We start from the raw sequence: 23552 nt of genomic DNA on the forward strand, positions 1-23552 counted from the left end.
ACCACAAAGGTACTTTGCTTAATGGAGCTTCTTAAATATTTAGTAGTGATTTTTCTTTTTTTGCTGATGTTGGTGTTGTCTTCTTTCGTTTTATATGTTAGTATATACAAACTAAAGTTTGTAATACTTTATAATATCTGCTATTTACATCTTCTTTCCATGTATAACTTGTTGCATATGACTTTTTTGGAAATTAATTAATAACATAAGAGCAACCTGTGGTTTGGTTTCTTAATAACAGAAAGCTTAGCACTTGCATATTCAATAATAATAGATCTTTTGTAGTGTAGGCTTTATGACAACTTGTTCAGCCTTAGTGTTGAAAAATTATCATTTGTTTGAATTTCCTTTATAACATCATTAAAACAAAATGCTTGGATAAGATTTTCATTTTTATGATTAGTTTACCAGCTTCTCTCTACAGGACATAATTTTAATAAAATTTCCTTCTTTTGCTAATTTTCCTTTTATAGAAAATCCCTTTTTTTGTTGAGGGAACATATGCTCTTATTTTGTATGATTTGCTAAATATAAAGGTGTTCTATATTTGTAATTCATTGGATCTATTTTTATTGTGTTTCTGTTTTTGTAAAGATTGTTGCTTTATCAAATTGATTAATATTTTAATAATTTTCTAATATACATTTAAAATTTGGCTCAATGAAACAAACAGCTTATCTGTCTCCTGTACTTTGTTATAGGATGCTCCAACTAAGATTTTGGTTTTGTAATGAATGTCCTATAATTACATGTTCAGTAGTTGGTAATATAATACCTAAAAATTGTGTTCCTAAGGCAGTTAGGAAATTGTTGCATATAAAAAAATTTCATGGTTCTTTATATGAAATTCTGATAACATGAGAAAAGTAAGATTCCATTGAATGCTTTGCCTTTTGAGTAAGGGAGGAGGGATTTGAAGCAGATATTGAGAAATTATTCCAAAAACATTGAAGGTAATATAAAAGTCTTCACTGTTGATTGGCAAATATTATTTGTCAGTATTTTTGGCATGTTGTAAATAACTCATCTTCCAATAATTCTTTGAGTAATTAAATTTAGATTGCAAATTTTTCTATTCAAATATTTTGACTCTTATCTCTTTGCTTTTCTATTGTATCTTAATTGATGTGGTATATATAAATGGACATTAAATTATATATCTTTGTTATAGAGATCAGACAGTGAATAGAACTTGGTATTCATCCCAGACAGAATTATGATTGAATGTATTTGCAAGATTAAAGCACCAAATTTACTTTTTTCTAATTAAAGGCAATTAAAGATTTCCAGACACAAATAAAAGACAATGAATTGAGGAATAAGTGTAGGAGCAAGTCCATTTGCAGGTGAAAAGATGTGCCTTTGAAGCAGAACCAGCTGTATTTTCATTGAAAGAATAACAGTTTAGGAAGCTTTTCTGCATGTGCTTGCTTGATAGCATAATGTACTCATAAGCAGCTTATGCAGTATTCAGAAAATAACAGTGCATTAATTTTTAAAGCAGTGAAGGCAGAGGAAGAGCAGTACTGCCACATGATGATAATGATTGTGGCTAGTGTAAAGTCAACTGTGGAGAAAAACAGTGAGCCTCTGAAAAATGAACATTTATAAAACAATAAGCAGATATTCACATGATAATGAGCTTGGGAAGCAGTCCCAACAAAGGCTAAAGATGCTGTCTTATTTCTGGCCAAAGGTAAAGAACTCAAAAGGAAAGATCCAAAGGCAGTTAAATAATCTTTCTTAAAATTTAGAAAACCTTCCCTGTCCCAAGCATGTAGTAATTACAATTGACTACGGCATGAAATGTGAAATAAGAAATACAAATTTCATAGTGAATATTATTTAGTATATAAACTATAGTATTCTTTCTTAAAATAATACAATGTGACTTATAAGGGATAATGATCATAAATTTTTTGATAGCTATTAAATGTTTTTATATCTATAAACACTAATGTGTTTTATTAGTATTTACTTAAATATTTTGTGTATTTTGTCCATCCTGGAGCTTGAACTCAGGACATGGGTGCTATTCGTGAATTGTTTTGCTCAGAATTAGCACTCTATCACTTTAGCTACAGATCTACTTCCAGTCTTTCGATGTTTAATTGGAGATAAAAAGTCTCCTGGACTTTCCTGCCTGGGCTGGCTTTGAACCACTATCCTCTGATTTCAGTCTCCTGTGTAGCTAGGATTACAAGTATGAACTACCAATGCCCAGCTTTAAACATGTTTTAAAATAAATATGTATGTTCTAATCACACTGGATATATAAGAAAATGAACTTTTAACATTAATGCCTTCTGATTAAAAATTGTAACCTAAGATGGCTTTTTAATTCCTTTTTTTAGTAAAACAGATATTACAGATTTTTTTGCAAAATAGATACAAATAAACTATGAAAATATATAGACACAGATTTTTTTTTAAATATGCTGTGTGTGTTTTTTTGTGTGTGTATGCTAATCCTGGTGCTTGAACTCAGGTTCTGGGCACTGTCACTAAGCTTTTTTGTTCAAGGCTAGTGCTCTATCACTTGAACCACTGATCCTCTTCTGAATTTTTGGTGGTGAATTAGAGAAGAGTCTCATGGACTTTCTTTCTACAGGCTGGCTTTGAACTGTGATCCTCAGACCCCAGCCTCCTAGTAGCTACAATTAACAGGTGTAAATCATGGGTGCCCAGCAAATATATACTTTTAATTATGATTGATTTTAGTTGATATTCAGCTGTTTTTCAGTTGAGATTTAAACTTTTCAGATATGAGGCAGGAAGTCTATCAACTGAATACCATGGATTATTTATATTTATAATATATATTTGATAGGCAAAATCAGAGAGATTGCTAAATGTGCTTTTATTGAGAGCTATATACATATTAAGTGGATATTAGTTTTCTGACACTGGAACAAAACTGATAGGTAATCTTTTAGCAAATGATAAAAATGATTTTAATAATCCCACTGTTTTACTTTGGTCATTATAAAATATAAGCCAGAGATGTATATAATTATGATTCTAGAGGAAAAGCAAGATAAAACTGGTGTCAGAAAGAGAAAGTAATTTTGTTCATATCAAATCTTCTTCCAAAAGAAGAATTATCTACTGTAATTAGCCAATCTCAACCTTTTTTCTGCTTTTGTCTCTTATTTCTGTCTGTTCCTATGTCTCTGTCCCATAGATACATATCCTAGTCAAACCTGAGCTGCTGTGCTCTAGGTCCAAATCTTGAGATATTTGTATATGTATGTTTAAATGATCCAGTTTAAAGTAAGAGAAAAGAATATTTTTAACTCATGAGATTTATAGGGCAATTGCATGTATAGGAAGAATAGGCAAAATTATATTCTTGGAGCAAGAAAAGAAATAGAGGTTCAAGTTCCCATTCTCAATTTAAAATAGTTGTAATTCCAATAATCATTTTAGATTTTCTTGTCTCTAACCATTGTTTGAGTTTGTTGAGGGTTTTGTCCTTTAGAAGGCATATAAATCTTCATTCGAATACTCTATGGTCTTAGTGAATCTCCTAATTATCTTTAAACTTCATGAGTAGTCTTAGTAATTACCGCAAGTATTCCCTCAAAACTTCCCCTAGCTCTTCCGACATCACTGTGTTTTGAAAAAGCTTCAGTTTTGATTACTGTCCTAACTTAAATCAATGCTATGAGTTTTCCTATTAGCATCTAAGAATTAAAAAGTCTAATCTTGGCTTTCAGTTGAAGAGAATGAGTAATATTGTGCCTTTCCTAGGTTACTGCCTCCCTTTCTGGCAAACTTGAACAACATGAATCACTCTAACTTTGACCCAGAAGAACATTTTTTCCCCTTTCTTTTAGAGTCAGCTCTAAGGATAGCTAGAATATAGCAGCTGAGGCCAAGATATTTTAAAGAGCTATCCATAAGCATTTTAAGTGTTTAAATGGCACAGTTTTGTAATTGTTGAACTAGATAACCCCCAAGTCATGACCATCTTAGCCCTAAGAGTCCCTTAGTCTCATGACCAGTTGGTCAGTCTCAAAGTTTGGTAGCCATTCAGGCATTGTTTCTTAATAGCTTTGACTTGTTGAAAAACCCTAGAGACTGCCACTTCTTTTTTATTGGTACCTGCCAAAGGCTTGATTATTTATTTATTTATTTATTTATTTTTTTATTGTGAGAATACCGTACAGAAGAGTTACAATTACATGGGCAAGATAATGAGTACATTTCTTATCAAGCATTGTTGCCTCCTCTTTGTTTCCCCTTCCCCTCCCTTCCCATACTCCTGCCACCTACCCCCACTATGTCCTCCCCCCCACCAAAGTTGTGATGTTCGTTTTTCGAAATAACGACTTGTACATCTCATTGTTTCAATGGGTCCACCTGTATCCCTAGTTAAATGATTTGTTTTTGCCCTTCCCCTCCACAAATTATACCAACATTAAATACAGTAAAAGCAGGGGTTATACCGTGGGGGAGGGACATACAAAACAACATAGAAATCATAAATATGTTAGAAACAATTGCATGAAAGAAAAAAAAAACACTTGAATCCTTATCTTGGGGTTCATTTCCCCTAACATCAACTTATCTGACCTTTTCTGCTTGACTCAGACATATACTAGTTATTGCAAATAGGGGAAACCATGGAATCTATGTTTCTTTGGGCCTGGCTTACTTCACTTAATATAATTTTTTCCAAGTCTTTCCATTTCCTAACGAATAGGCAAAAGACTTGATTATTTCTATTTCACAGGTAGCCTGAAACACTTCCACTCTACTGTGACATTAGTGCAAGAGGTAGAGTTGGTTATGTAGCAGTCTGTTACATAATCTTTTATTGGTGTTGAGCCCTACTCAGCACCAGTAACTTCGTAGGCAACTATACATCATCTAGGTAGAAAAAAATGAAATGAATAAGCCAGTTTGCTGGCAGATCACTCTGGCAGCAATATAACTCAGAATGTAGAGATCAGCTCAAGGCCACCTTATGGGAGAAGTTAGTGAGACATCATCTCAATAAAAGAAGCTAGGTGTGATGATGATCAGTTTTAGTGTAAATGATGGCTATACAATTGTTTTGATGGTATTTAGTATCATATGTGCCTTTCAACCAGTCCCTTCGTGCTTGACTCCTCCATTCAAATAATCTACCTTTTATAATCACCTCATGTCATTATCACTATTATTATTTAGGCCTAGATTCTACATTTGAATAACAACATACTCCATATGTCTGATAAGATTTCTGGTTCCATTTGTCTTTCATGTCTGACTAATACTCCATTGTATATATGTACCACTTTTTCTTTATCCCTTTATCTGTTGATAGGGAACTAGGTTGATCATTGGATACATACCTGAAAGTAGTATAGGAAAATAACTTTTAGTGTTTTGATGAACCTCTATACTGATTGTCTTAGTGGTGTGACTAATTTATATGTCCTTACTACCAACAGTATATCAGTGTTCCACCCCTACATCTCATAATTCATTTTAAAAAAATGATACTCAGTATTGGACTTAGAGCTTCTACCTGTTATGTAAGCACTTTACTGCTGATCCATGCCTTCAACTCCAAGAGTTGAAAATATGGTATTGAGAATTTTTGTGTCTATACTCATCAAAGAAATTTAGTTCTATTTCCTTTCCCTTCCTTCCTTCCTTCCTTCCTTCCTTCCTTCCTTCCTTCCTTCCTTCCTTCCTTCCTTCCTTTCCTTCTTTCTTTCCTTGTTTGTTTGTTTCTTTATTTCTTTGTCCTTATCTGGCCCCATATAACGAGTTCATTCGTTTTCCTTCCTTTTCTTTCCCGTTCCCCCCGCCCCCTCTCTTTTGGTGCTGGTCCTAGGGCTTGAACTCAGGGCCTGCATTATTCCTGAGCTTCGTTTGCTCAAAGCTAGCAGCTCCACTTTCAGCTTTTTTTGTGATTAATTGGAGATAAGAGTCTCATGGACTTTTCTGACTGGGCTGATTTCAAACCATGATCATCAGATCTCAGATTCTTGAGTAGCTAGAATTACAAGCATGAGCCCCTGGCATCCAATTTACGTCCCTTTCTATTACATGGAATAAACTTAGTATCATGGGTATTATTATTATTATTCATTAAAAGTCTAGTTAGAATTAACATTTATCCATCTTGTAGGCTATCATAATCAATAAGAAGTTAATATTTTCTCAAGTTAGTTTAGGTGGGATATATGCCCCTGGAAGTTTGCCTATTTTTCTATATTTTCTTGTTTAGCTAAATATAAGTTTTTGAAGTAGTCCCCAATTGCTCTCTGAATTTCATTAATGTTCATTGTGAGACAACTTTTTCATCTCAAATTTTATTAATTTGGATTTTCTGTCTGTTTCTTATGGTTAGTTTTGCTAAGATTTGTCAATGTTATTTACTTTTTCAAAGTAAATAACTGATTCTTTCTATTTTTTTAATCTCTACCTAATATTTATTATTTCTTGCCATTAATTTTTGGTTTTGCTAGTTTTTTGTTTGTTTATTTTGCTTTTTTTTTCAGTCATGTGGCTTGAACTCAGGGCCTGGGAGCTGTTCCTGAGCTCCTTTATTCTATATTAATGCCCTACCATTTTGAGCCACAACCCCATTTCCAGTTTTCTGGTATTCAATTGAAGATTAGAATCTCACACCTTTTCCTGCCTGGGCTGGCTTTGAACTTTGATCATCATATCTTAGCCACCTGAATAGCTTGAATTGCAGGCATGAGCCACAGAGGCCTTTCACTCTAAAATGACTTGAATTTCCTTTTTCTTCTTTTTTTTTCTGGTCCTGGGGCTTGAACTCTGGGCCTTGGAGCTAGGATTACAGGCATGAGCCACTGGTGCCTGATGAGTTGCATTTCTTGCAGATAGAAGATGATCTGGTCTTGTTTTTGATCCAATTTTGTACTTTGTGTCTTTTGTGTAGAGGATCAATAATGTTAACACTCAGAATTATTATTCAAAGGTATGTAACAATTTGTTATTTTTTGCTTTAAAAATATTTGATCTTTTCTTATTTACATTTTCATATCTACCAGTGTAGTGATATTGATTCTTTGATTCTTTTCCATGTATTCATGGTTGTGTTGATCATCTTTTCTACTTTCACATTCTTGTAAGTATTATCTTTAGGGTTGACTTTAGTGTACATAAGTTTCTTTAGTTTTTGTGTTTAGCTTTCAAGGTTATTTTTCTTCTTCAATTAAAAAGATAAAGTTACTGGAAACAGGTATCAAGGTTAGTAATTTCCTTTCAGGGCTTGAAATGTATAATTCCATCCCCTCCTTGCTTTTAGAGGTTTTGTTGAAAAAAAAAAGATACTGTTTTTCTGATGGGTTAACCTATGTAGATGACTTGACACTTCTCTCTTTCAACTTTCAATATTCCTTCCTTGTTTTGTATACTGTATTTAATGTTTATAATAAAACTTGGAATTATTCTATTCTGGTCCCATCTATACCTTAGTGACCATATTTTCTCAAGATTTATATTTTTTCTGGTATTATTTCATTGAATATTGCCCATATTCCTTTAATTTATATGTTTTCTACATTCAGAATTCCTTTTTAGTCTTTTAATGGTGTAATGGGTTTTGCAAGTTTCTTTTGTACTTTTACATTTTTCTTTCTCTTCATCTCATTATTCTAATATTTTTAACTCTATCTTCAAGTTCTGATATTCTATCTTCCATTGGTTTATTCAGGCTTGGTTTTCAACTGCAATTTTATTTGAATTATTGAATTTGTTTCTTCAAGAAATCCTAATTGATTGTTTTCAGGAGTTTTTATATTTTTGAAACCCTATTTCATATCTTTCAATGTTTTTGTTATTTTATTCAGCTGCTTATTTGTAAAATTCAAGTCCTCAAATACTTTGCAGAATGAAAAATAAGGAAAGAGCTACTAACAAAACAGTATCCAAAAGAACCAGTGTGACTATATGAATATAAACTATCAAATAAACTATGATAAGTTAATTGAGATGCAAGACATTTTATAATGATAGATCAATTCTTCTGGAAGCCAAAACAATAGTATCCATTAGGATGGACTATGTATTTATCTGTAAAGCAAGCCTCAATAAATTTAGAAGAATTGAAAACAGTTTATATTCTCTAAAATGATAGACTGAAATTAGAAAGTGCTAACTAAACAAATTTATATACAAACCAAATTTAAAATATGTTCATTAATTAATGTTGTTATAAATAACTGAGATTAAAATATAAGGTAGCTACCTGTATCAAGTGAAAATAATTGATACTATGTCATAGAAGATACAGTGAGAAGATAGTCATATAACCCAGAAATTCATACCTGGTAAAGACAGTATTCAAAAGAATAAAAATTTTAAATCAGTAATGTAACTTTCTGTGAAGATCTGCTAGAAAATGAAGCTCAAACTTAAAGACAAGCTAAACAGAAAGAAGGAAATCATTTCAGAGTAGAAAGAAATAGAAAAATAAATCTACCACCAGGAGCTTTTTATAAGAAAGATCAAAACTATTGTAAAACCTTTAATTAACTTAATAAGATGAGAAACTCAGAATTACACTAGGAATGACCTTACAGAAATGAAATGGACTAAAAGATATTATAATGAATAACAAATATCCCAAGACATTTAAATAATTTAGATAAAATTAAAGCAGCAGTAGTGTTAATATTGCCAGTGAGAATGAAAAATGGTGAAAATATATATTGGAAATAATGTTTGCAAGCAGTTTTTCAAAGAATTGAACATATATTTATTTACCTGACTCACTAGTTCCACCCCTAGATAAAGGAAAACTTATGCTCACACAAAAATTTGTACAGAAAATAACCAAAATACACTTAGGAAAATGAATCAATAGAAAAACTGATTCAGTTTTATAATTCAATATTACTCAGCACTAAAGAAGAATAAATTGTTGAAACATACAACTTCAGTAAATTGAAAATACTTAATGGTAAAACAAAGAAGATATTATCACTTCAATGCCTCATTGTTAAAAAGTCAAACCTATATAAATGGACAGTTAATTGATTGTTGCTGGAGTTATTAATGCAGGAAGTGGTGGCTATCTGGTTATTTTGAAAGGTAATGACATTTTTCTATATCTTATATATATAATATGGTGACAGTTACATAAATTGATGAATGCATTTAATTTCATAGAACTGTATAGAAGAAGAACAAAGTAAATTCCTGTACATGAGAAAAAATTAAAGAATATTACAGAACTTTTCTGGAGGAAGAAAGCATAAATCAGTTGACCAGGAATATGTACATGAAGAGGAAAGCATTTGTTACCTAAACTACATAGGGATTTCTATAGTTGAAAGTTTTCCAATCATATAAGCATAGGTATCTGTCTTGAGGTAATAAAAATTCAAATGTTGAAAACTTCTCTGGGCACAATGAAAGGTCTAGTTTCAGTTGTACTGAATTTAATAGATGCCCCTGTAAATGTTTTCACTTAGTAGACTTAAACGCAGAGCTTGTAATATATACTGTTGGATATCATAGTCAGCAAGGAGAACGTTAAATTAATTACAGATTCACTGTTTTGGGAAAGTACTAAGTATATAATAATTTTAATTTTAATTCCAATTTTTCATTTTAATATAAATCTATAAATATTATTCTTTAAGAGGATAAAGGAGCTGAACTGAAATAGAATATATTATTTAATTAGCCAAGGGTTATATGGTTCTTATGTAGAATGATAAGCTTTCAATTTACCATGAAAATATAGTCACTGAAATGTATTTCAGTCTGCTTTGTGGCAAAATGTTGAATAATTGTATGAAGGACATCATGTTTAAAATAATTCTTTATTTGTTTACTTTTCTCCATTGTACCCAGATATTATAATCAAACATATGCAGCAAACAAGGACTTTTTTGCAGTTCCTATTATAAACTTTAAATTTCTTTTTAGATTTTCATTGGAAAATTGCTTTGTAACCCTGAGTAAAAGCATTTGATATGTCATCAATTTTCACTATTCTGAACTGTTTATAAATCAGTAGGAATAGTGACATGAATAATATTGACTGTTGAGATAGGAAATTGGAATGAATGCTTGTCAAGGCTTTTTCTGAAAAATTAAATGTTGCTAATTTAAAATGAATCTGAGTCATATTTTATATATATTACTTATTCTATGATTTAAATTTAGGTAATTTGATATGCATTCATAAAAGGTTCATTTCAGGGTCATTCAACCCCACCAAAAGTAATATTTATTGAACTGTCCTTAGATTCAGATAGACTGCTATATAATAATACTTCTGAACAGATATTTCTTCCTGTAAAAATTAATAATTTATAACTTTCTAGCCAGTTTTATGTGTTTAATGAATACAACTATATCATTCCTACATTAATCCAGTACACTTGATTTACTTTTCTGCCATTTCTAATTTTGAAAATTTAGGTAAAAATTTAATGATACTTTTGAGTCTTTAGCAGATGCTAAAGAACTAAATTTAGCCAGGCACTGGTGGCTCATACCTATAATGCTAGTTACTCAGGAGGTTGAGATCTAAGGATCACAGTTCTAAGCCAGCACAGGCAAGGAAGACTGTGAGACTCTAGTCTTCAATTAACACAAGAAAACCAGAAGTGGGGCTGTGGCTTAAGGTGGTAGGGCACTAGCCTTGAGCAAAAGAGCTCAGAGACAATGCTCAGGGCCTGAGTTCAAGTCCCACAATCGAATAAAAAAGAAATAATTTTAATTTCACATTAAATTTTTATGTGCACTTTACATAAACGGTTTTGCTATATATTTCAGTGTGGGGAAGATGTGGAAATTAAATTTATGAACCATATTATTTAGAGAAGGCAATGTAAAGGTAAGTTGAATTTTGGAGAGGAACTGATCTTTGAAAGGAAGGGGAGTAAAGTGGAAGCAAGAAGACAAAATAATAATCTGAAATCTTCAGAAATTATCTTGTCATCTTTTATTTAGTAAGTTTTTTAGATCCTCTGTTAAGTAGAAATAGAAGTTTAATTTGTATTTTTCTAATGAATTTCTTCACAAGTGTCTTAGGGAGTGTTTCTCAAATTTGAATATACACTGTATTTACAATAAAAATAAGTTCACAATTATTGATATATTACCATTTAATGGTTATGGTACAATTAGTATTACCTATTAATAAATTTGCACATGTATTCATTTATTTATGCTTTTATTTCTAATTGCTTCCAAAAGATTTAACTCTCCTTAAATTTCTTAGTCTTTAAAAAAGTTATTATCTTGTTTTGACATTCATTGCACATCAAATCAAAGACGTTTGTCAAGTCTTCTTGCTGAAACAGTAAGTGAGGAGTCAACTTTTAGATGACAGGTTTATGGTAATCACAACTGGGAACTCACTTTGCAACTTTCTGTCCCTGTTTTACTCTGTTTAAACATTCTTTGACATTTCATAGATGACTGTTCAACTTGAATTATATTTAAGCATTACTCATTGTTTGAAACTATTTCTTTCTAGGTAAACAGGATTATAAAAAAACCAAACCTATTTTACGAGCAACCAAATTAAAAGCAGAAGCAAAGAAAACAGCAATAGGCATAAAGGTAGATTTCGATTTAATAACTTTGTAATACGATAATGTGTATGCTATTTCATTATATTAAACGGGTTTGCATGAATGTTCTAAATGCTTTATAATGTTTCAGAATCTAAGCAGAATTCAAAATTGTTTAAAATAATTTATTCAATGGAAAAGTTCCTTCTAATAGATTTTTCAAGGTCTAAAAATAACACAGTGTTACCTAAGAAAACCAGTTGTTCTTAAAGTTTTAATTCTTTTCCAGCTAATGAATATATTCAAGCATTTCAATGATGTATGTGATGTGGCCTTAGTAAAAAAATTTTTTAATTTTCAATAAACGTTATTTTCATAGTTGTTTAAATTATACTTGTAGTAATGTATACTTATTCATGCTTGTAATTTTACTCCTTGTCTCATTATCACTAGTATTCTCTGTGATGAAATTCTTGTGGCATTCCCAAACTTGTCCATTTAGAAATCTGGTGTTGAGCTGCTTAAAGGATAAATGCAACTGAGAATGCTCTTAGCAGACAGTAATTCAGTGTGCTAGCACAATAAAGTTTAGTAAAATTACATTTACATTATTACTCAGGTTATTTCTTTTGCCAAGTTTTTAGAATTGAAATGAACTAAGTAGAAAAATTAGTTTGACAGCCCTGTTGTCAAATATATAACATAAACTGACTACTACATATATTTTATTTAAATTTTAAACTGTTAATAGGAGATTTTGGGTTTTATTTGGCAGACGAAAAATCAATTTTTCTAAGTTACAGCTTATAGCAAATGCCAAGGTATTACTACCAAGCTGTAACAGCTGTTGAACTGCCAGATGATATATTTGGTTTTCTTCCAGAATTTGCTATTATGATCACAAAACATTGCCTTCTTTTAGCTGCTGATTGCCCATTTTGATCAAGCATTGCTGTGTGATGTGATATGTTTTCACAACACAACCTCTTCAGTTATTGTTCTGTGTCAGTTTTTAATGAGAAAAATAATCTTTTTGTTTCAGGCCAGATTAATCTTTATTTTTTTCTATTTTCATATCAAATTTAATTCATCTTTAAAAGATATTTCAATGACCTAAATTTTATAAAAGCAATGCTTACTTTTTATAGTGCATTTAGTGGCTTGAGAATGGCCTCTTGATTTGAACATTTTGATTCTTGCCCTCTTAACACAATGTATAACTTAATTTCATCTATTATAATGTGGTGGAGTTTGTGGTTTGGTTTTTAGAGGAATGTTGGTATAAAATTCTCTTTGGCATACTTAAATGAGCAGTTCCATATTAAGATTTGAGGAACAGAGCCAGACCCTGGTGGCTCACGCCTGTAATCCTAGTTACTCAGGAGGCTGAGATATGAGGAATATAATTTAAATACAGCCTGGGCAGGATGAAAAGTCCCTGATACTACTATCTCCAATTAACCATCAAAAGAAGCTAGAAAGCCGGGCGCCGGTGGCTCACACCTGTAATCCTAGCTACTCAGGAGGCTGAGATCTGAGGATCGCGGTTCAAAGCCAGCCCAGGCGGGAAAGACCGTGAGACTCTTATCTCCAATAAAACACTCGCAAACCGGAAGTGGCGATGTAGCTCAAGCGGTAGAGTGCTGGCCTTGAGCTAAAGAGCACAGGGGCAGCGCCCAGGCCCAGAGTTCAAGCTCCGACCGGCCAAAAAAAAAAAAAAAAAAGGTAGAAGTGGAGCTGTGGCTCAAGTGGTACAAAATTAGGCTTTGGGCAGAAAATGCTCAGTGGCAGTGCCCATGCCCTGAGTCCAAAGCCCAAAAACTTTAAAAGTAAAGATTTCAAAAACAATGGAGCCATTGATATACATTTATCCCATTTTTACACATACACCCCTTATTTCATAACTGTGTCCCCTTGAAATACAATTAGCTAACGCCTGTTTTAATGAATTTTTTTATGAGAAATTTTGTCTTAGAGTCTATTAAGTATGTACAGAAGTGTTTTTAACTTGTGATAGGAACGTTGCTCTCTCTTAGTGTATTTGGATATCGTTTGACTTAGCAAGCCTGTGGAAAACAAAGGCTTTTTCACATTTTTCATTAGTATGACTTAGTTGTGCTGGGGGTTTCTTTTGTCATGTCTGTATATGCATACAATGAACCTTGATCAGATCCACTCCGTGCCACTGTCCCTCATGGCTCCCTCACTCTTCCCAAAGCAATCTGAATGAGACTTTAAGTAATGTTTACTTAGCCTGAAAATTCATGTGATGAGCACATTAAGATGATAGGAAACTTTTTAGAGTCAGAACCATGAAGATATTTTACATTTTAAATCTGGCATACTAATTAGTTTGCCCTGTCAAACTTTGATTGCCTTGTCATTTTGGCATAGTATTTTAAATAACGAAGTTTCTTTCAGCAATTGCCATTTAATGCTTTTTAATTTCCCTAGTGAGTGATTTTATCCATACTGATAATGTCACAGAAGCAACTAAGGTGTAATGAACATCAAACATGTTTGAGTCTTATCTAGTTGATACAGAATGACCATAACATTGTGTTATTTTACCATTTTATTACTTATTCCTTTAAATGAGTTGTAGTACTGCTCTTCAAGTAGTTTAAATCTATGGAAAATCTGGAAAAGTGTATGAAAGGGCAAATTGACACCAATGGCAACAATGTGAGCATGTGACAAAAGCCCTAGGACCACATCCCTTTTGACCCTCACTGTGACCATGCTTAGTTAAGTCTAATCTGCCACCTTTCTAGAATGGTCATAAGATAGACACTGCAGTAAAAATATTAAACAGTGAACTTAACACATTGAAGTCATTTATCAATTGTTATAATAAAGAAAGTATGTGTAGGCATTCAACAGTTCTAGTTCATGGAAGTTTTCCCTTGGATGTTTGTCAGTGGCCTTCCTATACTTCAAGTTCTTCTTTTGCAGCTGTATTATATATTATAGAATGTTCTCATATTTTCTGTGATCATGATGGATGTTAATATTGAAAATCTTTGCCTTGTTTTAGCATAATTTCTATGAAGACCATAAGATATTACTTGAGCCATTACTCATTTAGGAATCACTGCATTACAATATTATAGAACCTATGGGAAGAAAGATGAGTAAGATGTGATTGTCCTGGAAAAATGTACAAGAGATCACTTCCAGAATTAATTTCCTTATTCAATCAACATTATGCGGACTGAGAAGAGAAACTGTAGGCTAGAAATGTGAAGAACTATACAATAGAGCCTTTGCCCCTAAAGTCTTCTAGTGCTTTTTTTGTAAATCTATGTTCAGAAATGGAACATGGTTAGAGAGAACAGTTCATGATTTGGGCATAAGATCTGAATAATGTTAAAATCTAGAATTGATTTATAAGTGAGAAGCTACTTTTATTTTTTGTCTTGCAAAAATAAAATGTCACAATTTGTCACACAGTAATGCAATGAGTACCACCTAAAATATATTTCCACATCAAGTTTGCTTTCTATTTAATTGACATTCAATTAGATGAATTATAGTATCACTAATTTTTTTACAATGCAATGCCTGTGTTGGTATCATTTAGAAGAAAATGAATCTACATTTATTAGTTTCTTTTTTAAACTGTACCCTAAAGGTATAACTTTAACAAGAGAAAAAAAGATTTAAAAAATATTCAGTTTTAGTATGTAAGCAAAATGCCAACCAGATCCTGCCCACAATCTCTTCAGATGATGAGCTTGAAATGTTATATTTGTTCTGTGCTGTTATTTTAGGTTTAAAACTGAAAATAGCCATGGGAAAGAGAAAATGTTTATGTTTGTGATTCTGTTTGTTTTTTCAAGTTGTACCCTTGCTTGAAATTTTCAAACATTCTGCCTTTATAATGTTCATTTCCTCAATGAATGGAGATATGTTGAAGAAAATTATGGGATGCTATACCTTCCCAGTAAATGTCATCCTTGTTTCATATATTAACCAGACATCATTTAATTAAATCATTAATAAGTTGAATTTTGTAAATACTCTCCATTTCCTACCTTTAGAGTTCTATTTCATACCTTTGGATATTATGAAAGTGTACACATTGTCTTAAGGACAATAAAAACAAGTAAACCAGTGAATTAAGTTGATGTGAACCATGGCTTTAAATCTAGAATAACAACTTTATTTTTACAGTAAGCTAGGTGAATAGCATGGAGTTGATCAGTTTTGTTGTCCACTCTACAGAACAGATGGAGTTTACAGTTGTGTGTCACTTGTTTATTACATCCTCTTGAAATTAGTAGCTGTGTAGCCAGATGGGTCTGGGAGCACAGCTGTGGATCTAAGAAAATAAATGAAACCTGTCTGGTAGTGCCATGCCCTTTTGAGACGCCAAAGTGTTCCAACTGTAACGAAGAAAAATTCACTTTTATTTGACATTATGTTGATATATTACATTTTAAATATCAGGTCATTCAAAAATTGTTGATACTGAGTTTTTCAGCTGCACATGTTTAATATTTATTTTCATAGTTTTGATATCTGGGTATATTTAATTATGAAGCTAAACATCTGAATACAAGATTTGTAGTAGTAGCATTCAGGTAAAATTGCATATTGATTATGAATCAAGTTTATTTTGAATGTTTTTAAAGTTTAGCAGGTAGCAAATGTTGTTTTTATTATATGTTGGTATAAAATTTATTTTACATATTTGTGAATATAAATGATTTACTACCCCCATAAAACAATACCAGGTAAGGGTGTGATACACAGTGAACATCAGAAGAGAATACCAGGCCCTGTAGGATGCCAGACTGGCACTCTCCATTCTTCATTTCTCTCTGGCCAAATGGAATGTTAGTATCAAGACTATTTATGGTCCTCACACACTTTTTTATGTTTTTTTTTAATTGTAAAAATAGTGTACAGAGAGGTTACAGTTACATGAGTAAGGTAATGAGTCCATTTCCTTCCGAGCATTGTTACCTCCTCCTTTCCTTTTCCCCTACCATCCCTTCCCTCCCAGCTCACCTCCCCCGCCTCCCGTAAGTTGTAAAGTTCGCTTTCTACATAGCATCTTGTACATCTCATTGTTACAATAGGTCAAGGGGAAGGGAAATAACAATATGCTCACACACTTTTTGAAGATAATATGTTGTGTGATGCTTCATGAAACCAGTCCTCAGTTTTGTTCATCAGTATATAAAATATAGAACTTAGGCTTTAAAATTTAAAGTTTGAACAAAATAATATTTTATAAGTGTGTAAACAGAGACATAATCTGTGAAGCCAGTGATTATAGTCATTTGTTACTAATCGAAATGGAATCATAGCTGTTAAAATCCATATGCAAATTCTATTGCTAATTACAAATGTATTTTTGAAGCAGCAAATAAAGTTAGACATAACTCAAGTAGAGAACACATACACTTTGTAAGTACAATCTATGTTGCTTATATTTAACCTTTTGATATCCAAATCATGAAAATAATATTAAATCAATAAATTTGAATTTTAGTTCTGGGAAAATTTAACTTAAAAGTAATAATAAGAAGGACTATGTACTTGTTTTACAATGGGTTTTATCATGTGCAAAATAAGTTACTTATTGGCAAAAATGTATAAATAAGATGAATATGACTATTTGTTTCAAATTATTCATTGTACATTGGGCAGTAACATGGTGATTTTATCTGGTGAAACAGATAAAAAAAAGTCTTTTCTCAAGTCTACTTTTTTCCCTCCTCTAGGAAGTTGGACTTGTACTTGCAGCTATCCTGGCCCTCCTACTGGCTTTCTATGCTTTCTTTTATCTCAGACTGTCCACAGATGTTGACCCAGAAGTGCACAGAGATGAAGATTAGCTGAGCATTAATACATTAAAGGAAAATAACTTTATGAAAGAATCTTTGGACCAGGACATTCTGAAGAATTGGCTCTTGACTGTAATGACTGCTTTCTTCTGAGACTTTCAGTTTGCAGAAATATCTTTTTAAACAGTCATGTAAGACATTAAGAAATGAACTTACCTATCAACACAATATACTGCTGGATACTTTTAGAAATATTTCTACTTGGACAGACATATTATACATGGCACATTTAGATGAAATTGATAATAGATCCTAAACTTTTCAAACACCCTACCTAGCGTACATTTATAACTCCACCAGTCAGAAATGAGTAAATTTACTCTTCTATGATTCTTGCAGGTAAACAGTATTCGAATCACATTCCAAGGCTAAGAAGGAGTAAGTCCTGAATATGGTTTTTTTACCAAGAAGCCCCAGTTTCTTTCCAGACATATTTTATGTCATTAGAGAGACTATCTGTACATACAACTTCAGTAATTTTTAATCCTTCCTTGCCAACTGTTCTGTGCACATGTGCTCTGTCAGAAACGGCACCTGGATGATAGAGGCTCAAAGAGTAGTGTATTAGAGTTCCTTGCCTCTTGGGCTACCCAAACTGATGTAAATAGAAAGTTCAGTTGATCTTGGTTTTAATTAACTTATTACTCTATTAATATAAGCTTGGAATTCTATTTTAATTATGTTGTTCTGGCTGTCTGCAATATCAGTTTGCCCCTCTTGTTAAGGAGAGATGTAGCAATCTGTCATTTAATTGTGCAGTCTTTTTCACACCCTACAATTAGCAGAAGTCTTACCTCCTCAGAATCATTTTCTTGGCTGTCTTCTGAATGTGAACAATGTGAAGTTGTTTCGTGTGATTATATTTTGTCTCTTGAGAGTTAATTAGAACACTTTAGTGAAAAATAAACAGTAGAAGAAAATATAAAACTCATATTACTCTCACATGTACTTTTCTGTTTATATATTTTGATATATTTTGTATTTGTTGGAGCATAATGACTAGTCTATGCAATATTTTATTGGCAATCAACATTTTAATACATTTTCAAAAACATGAACACATAAAGCTCAGAAAATTGGAAAAGATCTACCTACAACAGAGTTACTAGCTACTACATCGTATAAGAATGCATAGAAAAATAGATTTGAAATCTATGCACAAAATGTTTAATATTGTGCATATATTGTACAAAATAATAAATTCAGTATTAGAATTGTTTCTGTACTTTCCAAGAGTCAAAAGCTTTGATAAATACCCTAGAAGCATATCATAGCTTTGTAAGTGCAGCTTCTAAAAGGCAAGATATTCTTTGGTACTTATGCAAAGAAGTTGAATGTGTCACAGTGTAGTGTACATTCTGTAGAATTTTTTAAAGCAGCATCATTTATTTCCTCAGTGCAGAAACAGCCAAGGATTCCAATATCCTCACAGATTATTTACGCCAAACATCTGCGGGCAAAATTTAGCCAGTGTTATTTGCTAGATTCTTCCTCTTGAATTCACAAACTGGAGACACAGAACAAGACTTCGTACACACTCGCCACAGTGGACCAATCCAAGTGGCATTTTTAGGAAAGGTTGCAGCATTTTATGCCATGTGGTATGTCTGTTCGTGAAGTGGGAGGCAAGGGAATATCCAAGCTGGCATTTTGGATATGATGGGCCTTTTACTTTCCTGAGTGACATGCCACATGTCAAGAAATACTGCTTTCCTCTACTCTTATCACATGTACGTGAACAACTTTCATTTACTTATTTCCATCCCATATGGTGTTAAAGAGTCACATTAAATAAAGGTTATTTCTGGTTTTCAGTAATAATTTAAATGAAAGGATGTAATAGTTACTTATTAGTTACATATCCAAATTAGCAGAATTCATGGTATTTAAAATAGATCATTATACTCTTAGAAATGTTTGAAAATTCATCATTGTGAGAAAAACTAAACGATTCTGCCATACTCATGGGGTGTTCTTTTGGGGAAAATATTGCTTCCTATAGCAATAAATATTAGTCTAAATGTAGCATAATTATAGGCACGTTTCATTGCCTAATTTATTGGCATCTAGATTCCATTCATATAGCTGATTGATTTATGATTACCCAGAGAATCACAAGTCCCAAAGGCTTAAAAGATTCGATTTCTGTAAATAGCAGGTAAAGAGGGATAACATATATTTACACAATACTGTTTTCATGAAATGCAAATTTCACCAACTCACGTTAGCTGGGAAGCAGCCAATCCCTTGAAGAGCAATCCAGATTGAAAGACTGATTTATATGGTTTGAAGAGAAAGGTGATATCTTCTTGCTATTTCAGGGGACTATACTTTTAAATAATGAGTGGTGTTTGGAATAAATATCAGACTGGCATCAGACACAAAATTTAGACCTGGCTAGTTCCCATGTAATAATTTACTGCTTAGAGTAATTCAGAAGAATAAATAAAACATATATTTAATGACTTTTCAGAATGTTCAAATATATTACTGTACTCTGCAGAATATTTCAACTAATGTAGGAGACCTAAAAAATAACCTTTGGAATATGTGAGGTATGAAAGGTTGCTGGTTTTTAGTTTGCATGTAGGTCTCAACTAGGGAAAATAATGCATACATTTATTTTCATTTAAGAAGAGATATTGCAAAAAATAATCTCCTGTCCTATTTCTTCTTTAAAAATTGGCTTTATTAGAAACATAGGGTTAGTTGTTGTAAAATATATCTACAGTTTCTCTTTTCGACTTTTCATAAAGACAACAGAAATGCTCTTAGCCTTACTAACAATTGTAAAATCCTATGTAATATGTAAAATCCTCAGTCATTTTTGTCATTCCAGTAGTGTAGTCATTTGTACATAAATTTAAATGTATGTTAAAATTAAAGTCTTCTAGTCTTTTTACAATCTGGGTACAAAATTTTGTATATAGTACATGATCAAATCTGTTTTAATTTAATAAAATCTGAACAATCTGTATTGATCAAATCTTAGCCTGTGGCATTTATGATCATTGAATATTTGGGGATATAAAGTTCCATCCTACTTATGAAGATTAAGACAACATCATGGTTAGAATTAAATTGAAACTTTGGTCTTTTCTAAAAAATCAAGTATTCATGTTTATTAAAAAGTCATACTCAGTGATTGAATTAAATTCAGCACCTGTTTTCACCCCAAATAAAAACAAAGCTAAATTTTATTGTAGTATTTATATGATACTCAATTTTCCATGTTTTAAAAGTATATAGTCAAGGATAGTTCAACAGATTGAATTGTACTGTAGATCAGCTTCGTGAAAAAATCTTGTAGGAATTAAATTTATTTCATTTGATAAATTTCCTCTATAATGTTGTTGCACAAGAGACTGCCTAAGATAATTCTGCATTCTGTCCTTAACAGCAATTAAACTCTACACTTACCTGAGGCTTCTCTGGGGAGAGTCCTACTTCTCCCTTAGCAGCCCGGCCTTCTTTTATTAAAATTACTCCAATGCAGCCTGGATAGAATAATGTTTGCTACATTTGGTTGCGCTGATGCCGTATCTAGCATCAGTACAACCCACAGTAAAAAGGAAAAAGAAAAAAAACTGCAGCAGATTAATTCAGTGCCTACAAAAACATTCTTACCATTTTGTTCAGGTTTTAACTGGTAGGGTAAGTATAGAGGGGACCTGAAGAGCATGTAAAGAACTACGCCACTGTGGAAATATCCATAGTGGATCAGTAATTTGTTTAAAACAATTATATTGCAGCCACATTCAGCACAGTGCCTCCTTGTTATACATTTTTTTAAAAAAAAATCCCTAGCAACAGATACAAGATCTTTATTTGAAGAAAAAAAAATAAGATACTTTGCATGCCAGAAGAATCTTTGATGACAGAACCCCCTCCTATTCTTCATTTTTAAAACAACAACCAAATTGGTGGGGAGGCAGCCAAAATTTGAGGTACCAATGCTTCGCGAACAGATGTCGCACCATTATTTTTTAGCTCGTTTAGATGAATAAACATGTTAAACTGTGAAGTATTACATTTTAGATTTTTTCATTAAAAAAAGAGACAATCTGTTTACTGTCCTAATTGAGACAACAATCCTTGTGGTTGCCAGTTTTGGCAGTCATAACAATGAACTATAAATATTTGGACCAATCAAGTAAATGGTGACTATAAAGGCTATAGCATGTGTAAAGTTCTGTTTGCACGGGCACACATCTTAGTATGGCATTTTTTTTTCTGACTTCTTCAAATACAATTGTTTGTGTGAAACTGAAGTTTCATGGTAAGCTCAAAAGAAATTGATTTCAGTATCTAATTTCTTTCTAGTTTATCATCCTTTTAAGTGTTCAACTAGCCATCTACTTGTAACAAATTGCTTCTGTGGTGGCTCTGTTAGGTGACACACAGACCTTTCATTGGATTGGCCCGTCTCTGTGTCCTAGGATAGCACAAAATGCAAAGGTTTGCTTTGTACGGATTGTTGGATTTGTAAAAATTCAACATATTTTAAATGTGTCACATTGTAGCAATTAGGTTTTAATATAAAATTTTATAGAAAGATAGTGTTAAATAGAATGTATTTTGTAATGGTCATGAGGACGTCCTAACCTTAGTGCCTATTGGCATGCGTTACCTGAAACATCAGTGTGGGAGAATTAGTTGACTGAAAATAAGTATTATTTATAATGGTAGTCCCAAATATTTGTGATTCATCTAGGCATTTTCATCCTCTTTCTCCAGTCTTCATTTTACTCATCTGTCACTTCTTTGATTCAGTGGTGTCCAACATCCCTTCTGGAGTTTTGGAACCTCACTTCTACTTGAATGGGATAGCATAGTCTTGTACTTCACCATGTACTTTCTTAGTTGGACTGTCTCTGTCCTTATTTTGAATCACCATTGATCTTCATTTGTTTTCTGATCTCTTACTGTTTAGCTACCTTTAATTTTTAACACTAATCACGTGCATTGTACAACAGTAGGGGAGAATCATATAATAAACATACTCATCACTTAGATTTCAGTAGATATATATATATAATATATAATTTATATATACACTTATATATACTTATATATCATGTCTATATTCTAGATACTTATATATATTAAAATAAATATATAAAGTATATGTTTGTATAAATATATATTAATATAAATATATATAAAGTATATGTTTGTGGGAGTGTTGTTCCAAAGAGTTCCCCATTCTGAAAGACCTGCAAATGCACATATAGTTCAATATTGTATTGTAGGTGCTTGATTGACTTTTACCCAAAATATCACAAATGGCATGATAACTTGCAGCCATCTCAGATTTTCACTTTATCACTTAAACTAGAACATTACCTGCTCTTTTTGGCTTTAGAGTATTACCATAAATTTTCCCTCACTTTTGGGGCATCGTTTACTTTTTGGAGGAGCCCTACTTTATGGAATCAAAGGCAGGAAAATACTCAGCAAATTACACTATGTTATAAGTGAAGATAACATCCACTGATCTATGTAAAACCTTTGTTTTGTGGAAATTATTTATTTATATAGGTATGGTTGTTCTTGGTCAAAATCTCATGTAATAAATCTATGAGTAAGGGAAGCCTACTATATGAAAGTTCTACTTTTATTCAATTTCCATAATGTCTTAAGTATACTATAGATATGAAAGTATATTACATATAAATAATCAATATATTTCTGATAAGAATGTTGGCTTTTTTGCTAGACTGTTGATTTAATGTATATTACAATGAAGCTATTTTGTAACTAATGGAATTGAATATTATTGCTTAATATCATCTGAAAACAAGTCAATATCCAGGCGTTCCTATTCAAAATGTCTATAACAGATTTTGAATATGACTGATTGTTTCTTTTATTCTATGGCAGTCTTTGTTCCTTTCATGCTAGTAATTTAAAGATTGTTTTAAACATTTTGTTCTTTTTATTTTCCATTTTATTCATCTATTTCTCATATTTTCTATAGACTAGAAGATAGGTGTTCGGTTATATGAGATCAGGAAAGTTTATTATTTTTGGTTATTTTTAAGCTGAGAATATCCCATAGTCCTTAAGAGATTTTCTTATTTGTGTTACTGTGATTTAACAGTGTGTTCTTATGCTAGTAAATGATTTCCTCCAAAATAAGGATTTTCTGTTCAGTGTTCTAAAATACATTCACAATTCCTTCTTAGAT

The 23552-nt window shown here is 32.1% G+C and overlaps 1 protein-coding gene across 4 annotated transcripts in view; it reads left to right on the plus strand.

Moving 5' to 3' along the window:
* The window catches only part of Triqk (triple QxxK/R motif containing), a 71058-nt gene extending 50744 nt beyond the window's left edge, over positions 1–20314 (plus strand). For all 4 annotated transcript variants that reach the window (XM_013012378.1, XM_013012379.1, XM_013012381.1 and 1 more), the window contains 2 exons: positions 11468–11553; positions 17240–20314. In XM_013012378.1, the coding sequence (XP_012867832.1) occupies positions 11468–11553; positions 17240–17353 (200 nt within the window). In that variant the 3' untranslated portion in view covers positions 17354–20314. The remainder of the gene's footprint in view (positions 1–11467; positions 11554–17239) is intronic.
* Positions 20315–23552: the final 3238 nt, after the last annotated feature.

The sequence above is a fragment of the Dipodomys ordii genome, unplaced genomic scaffold (genome assembly GCF_000151885.1).
Source record: "Dipodomys ordii isolate 6190 unplaced genomic scaffold, Dord_2.0 Scaffold17, whole genome shotgun sequence".
Taxonomy (NCBI): Eukaryota; Metazoa; Chordata; class Mammalia; order Rodentia; family Heteromyidae; genus Dipodomys; species Dipodomys ordii.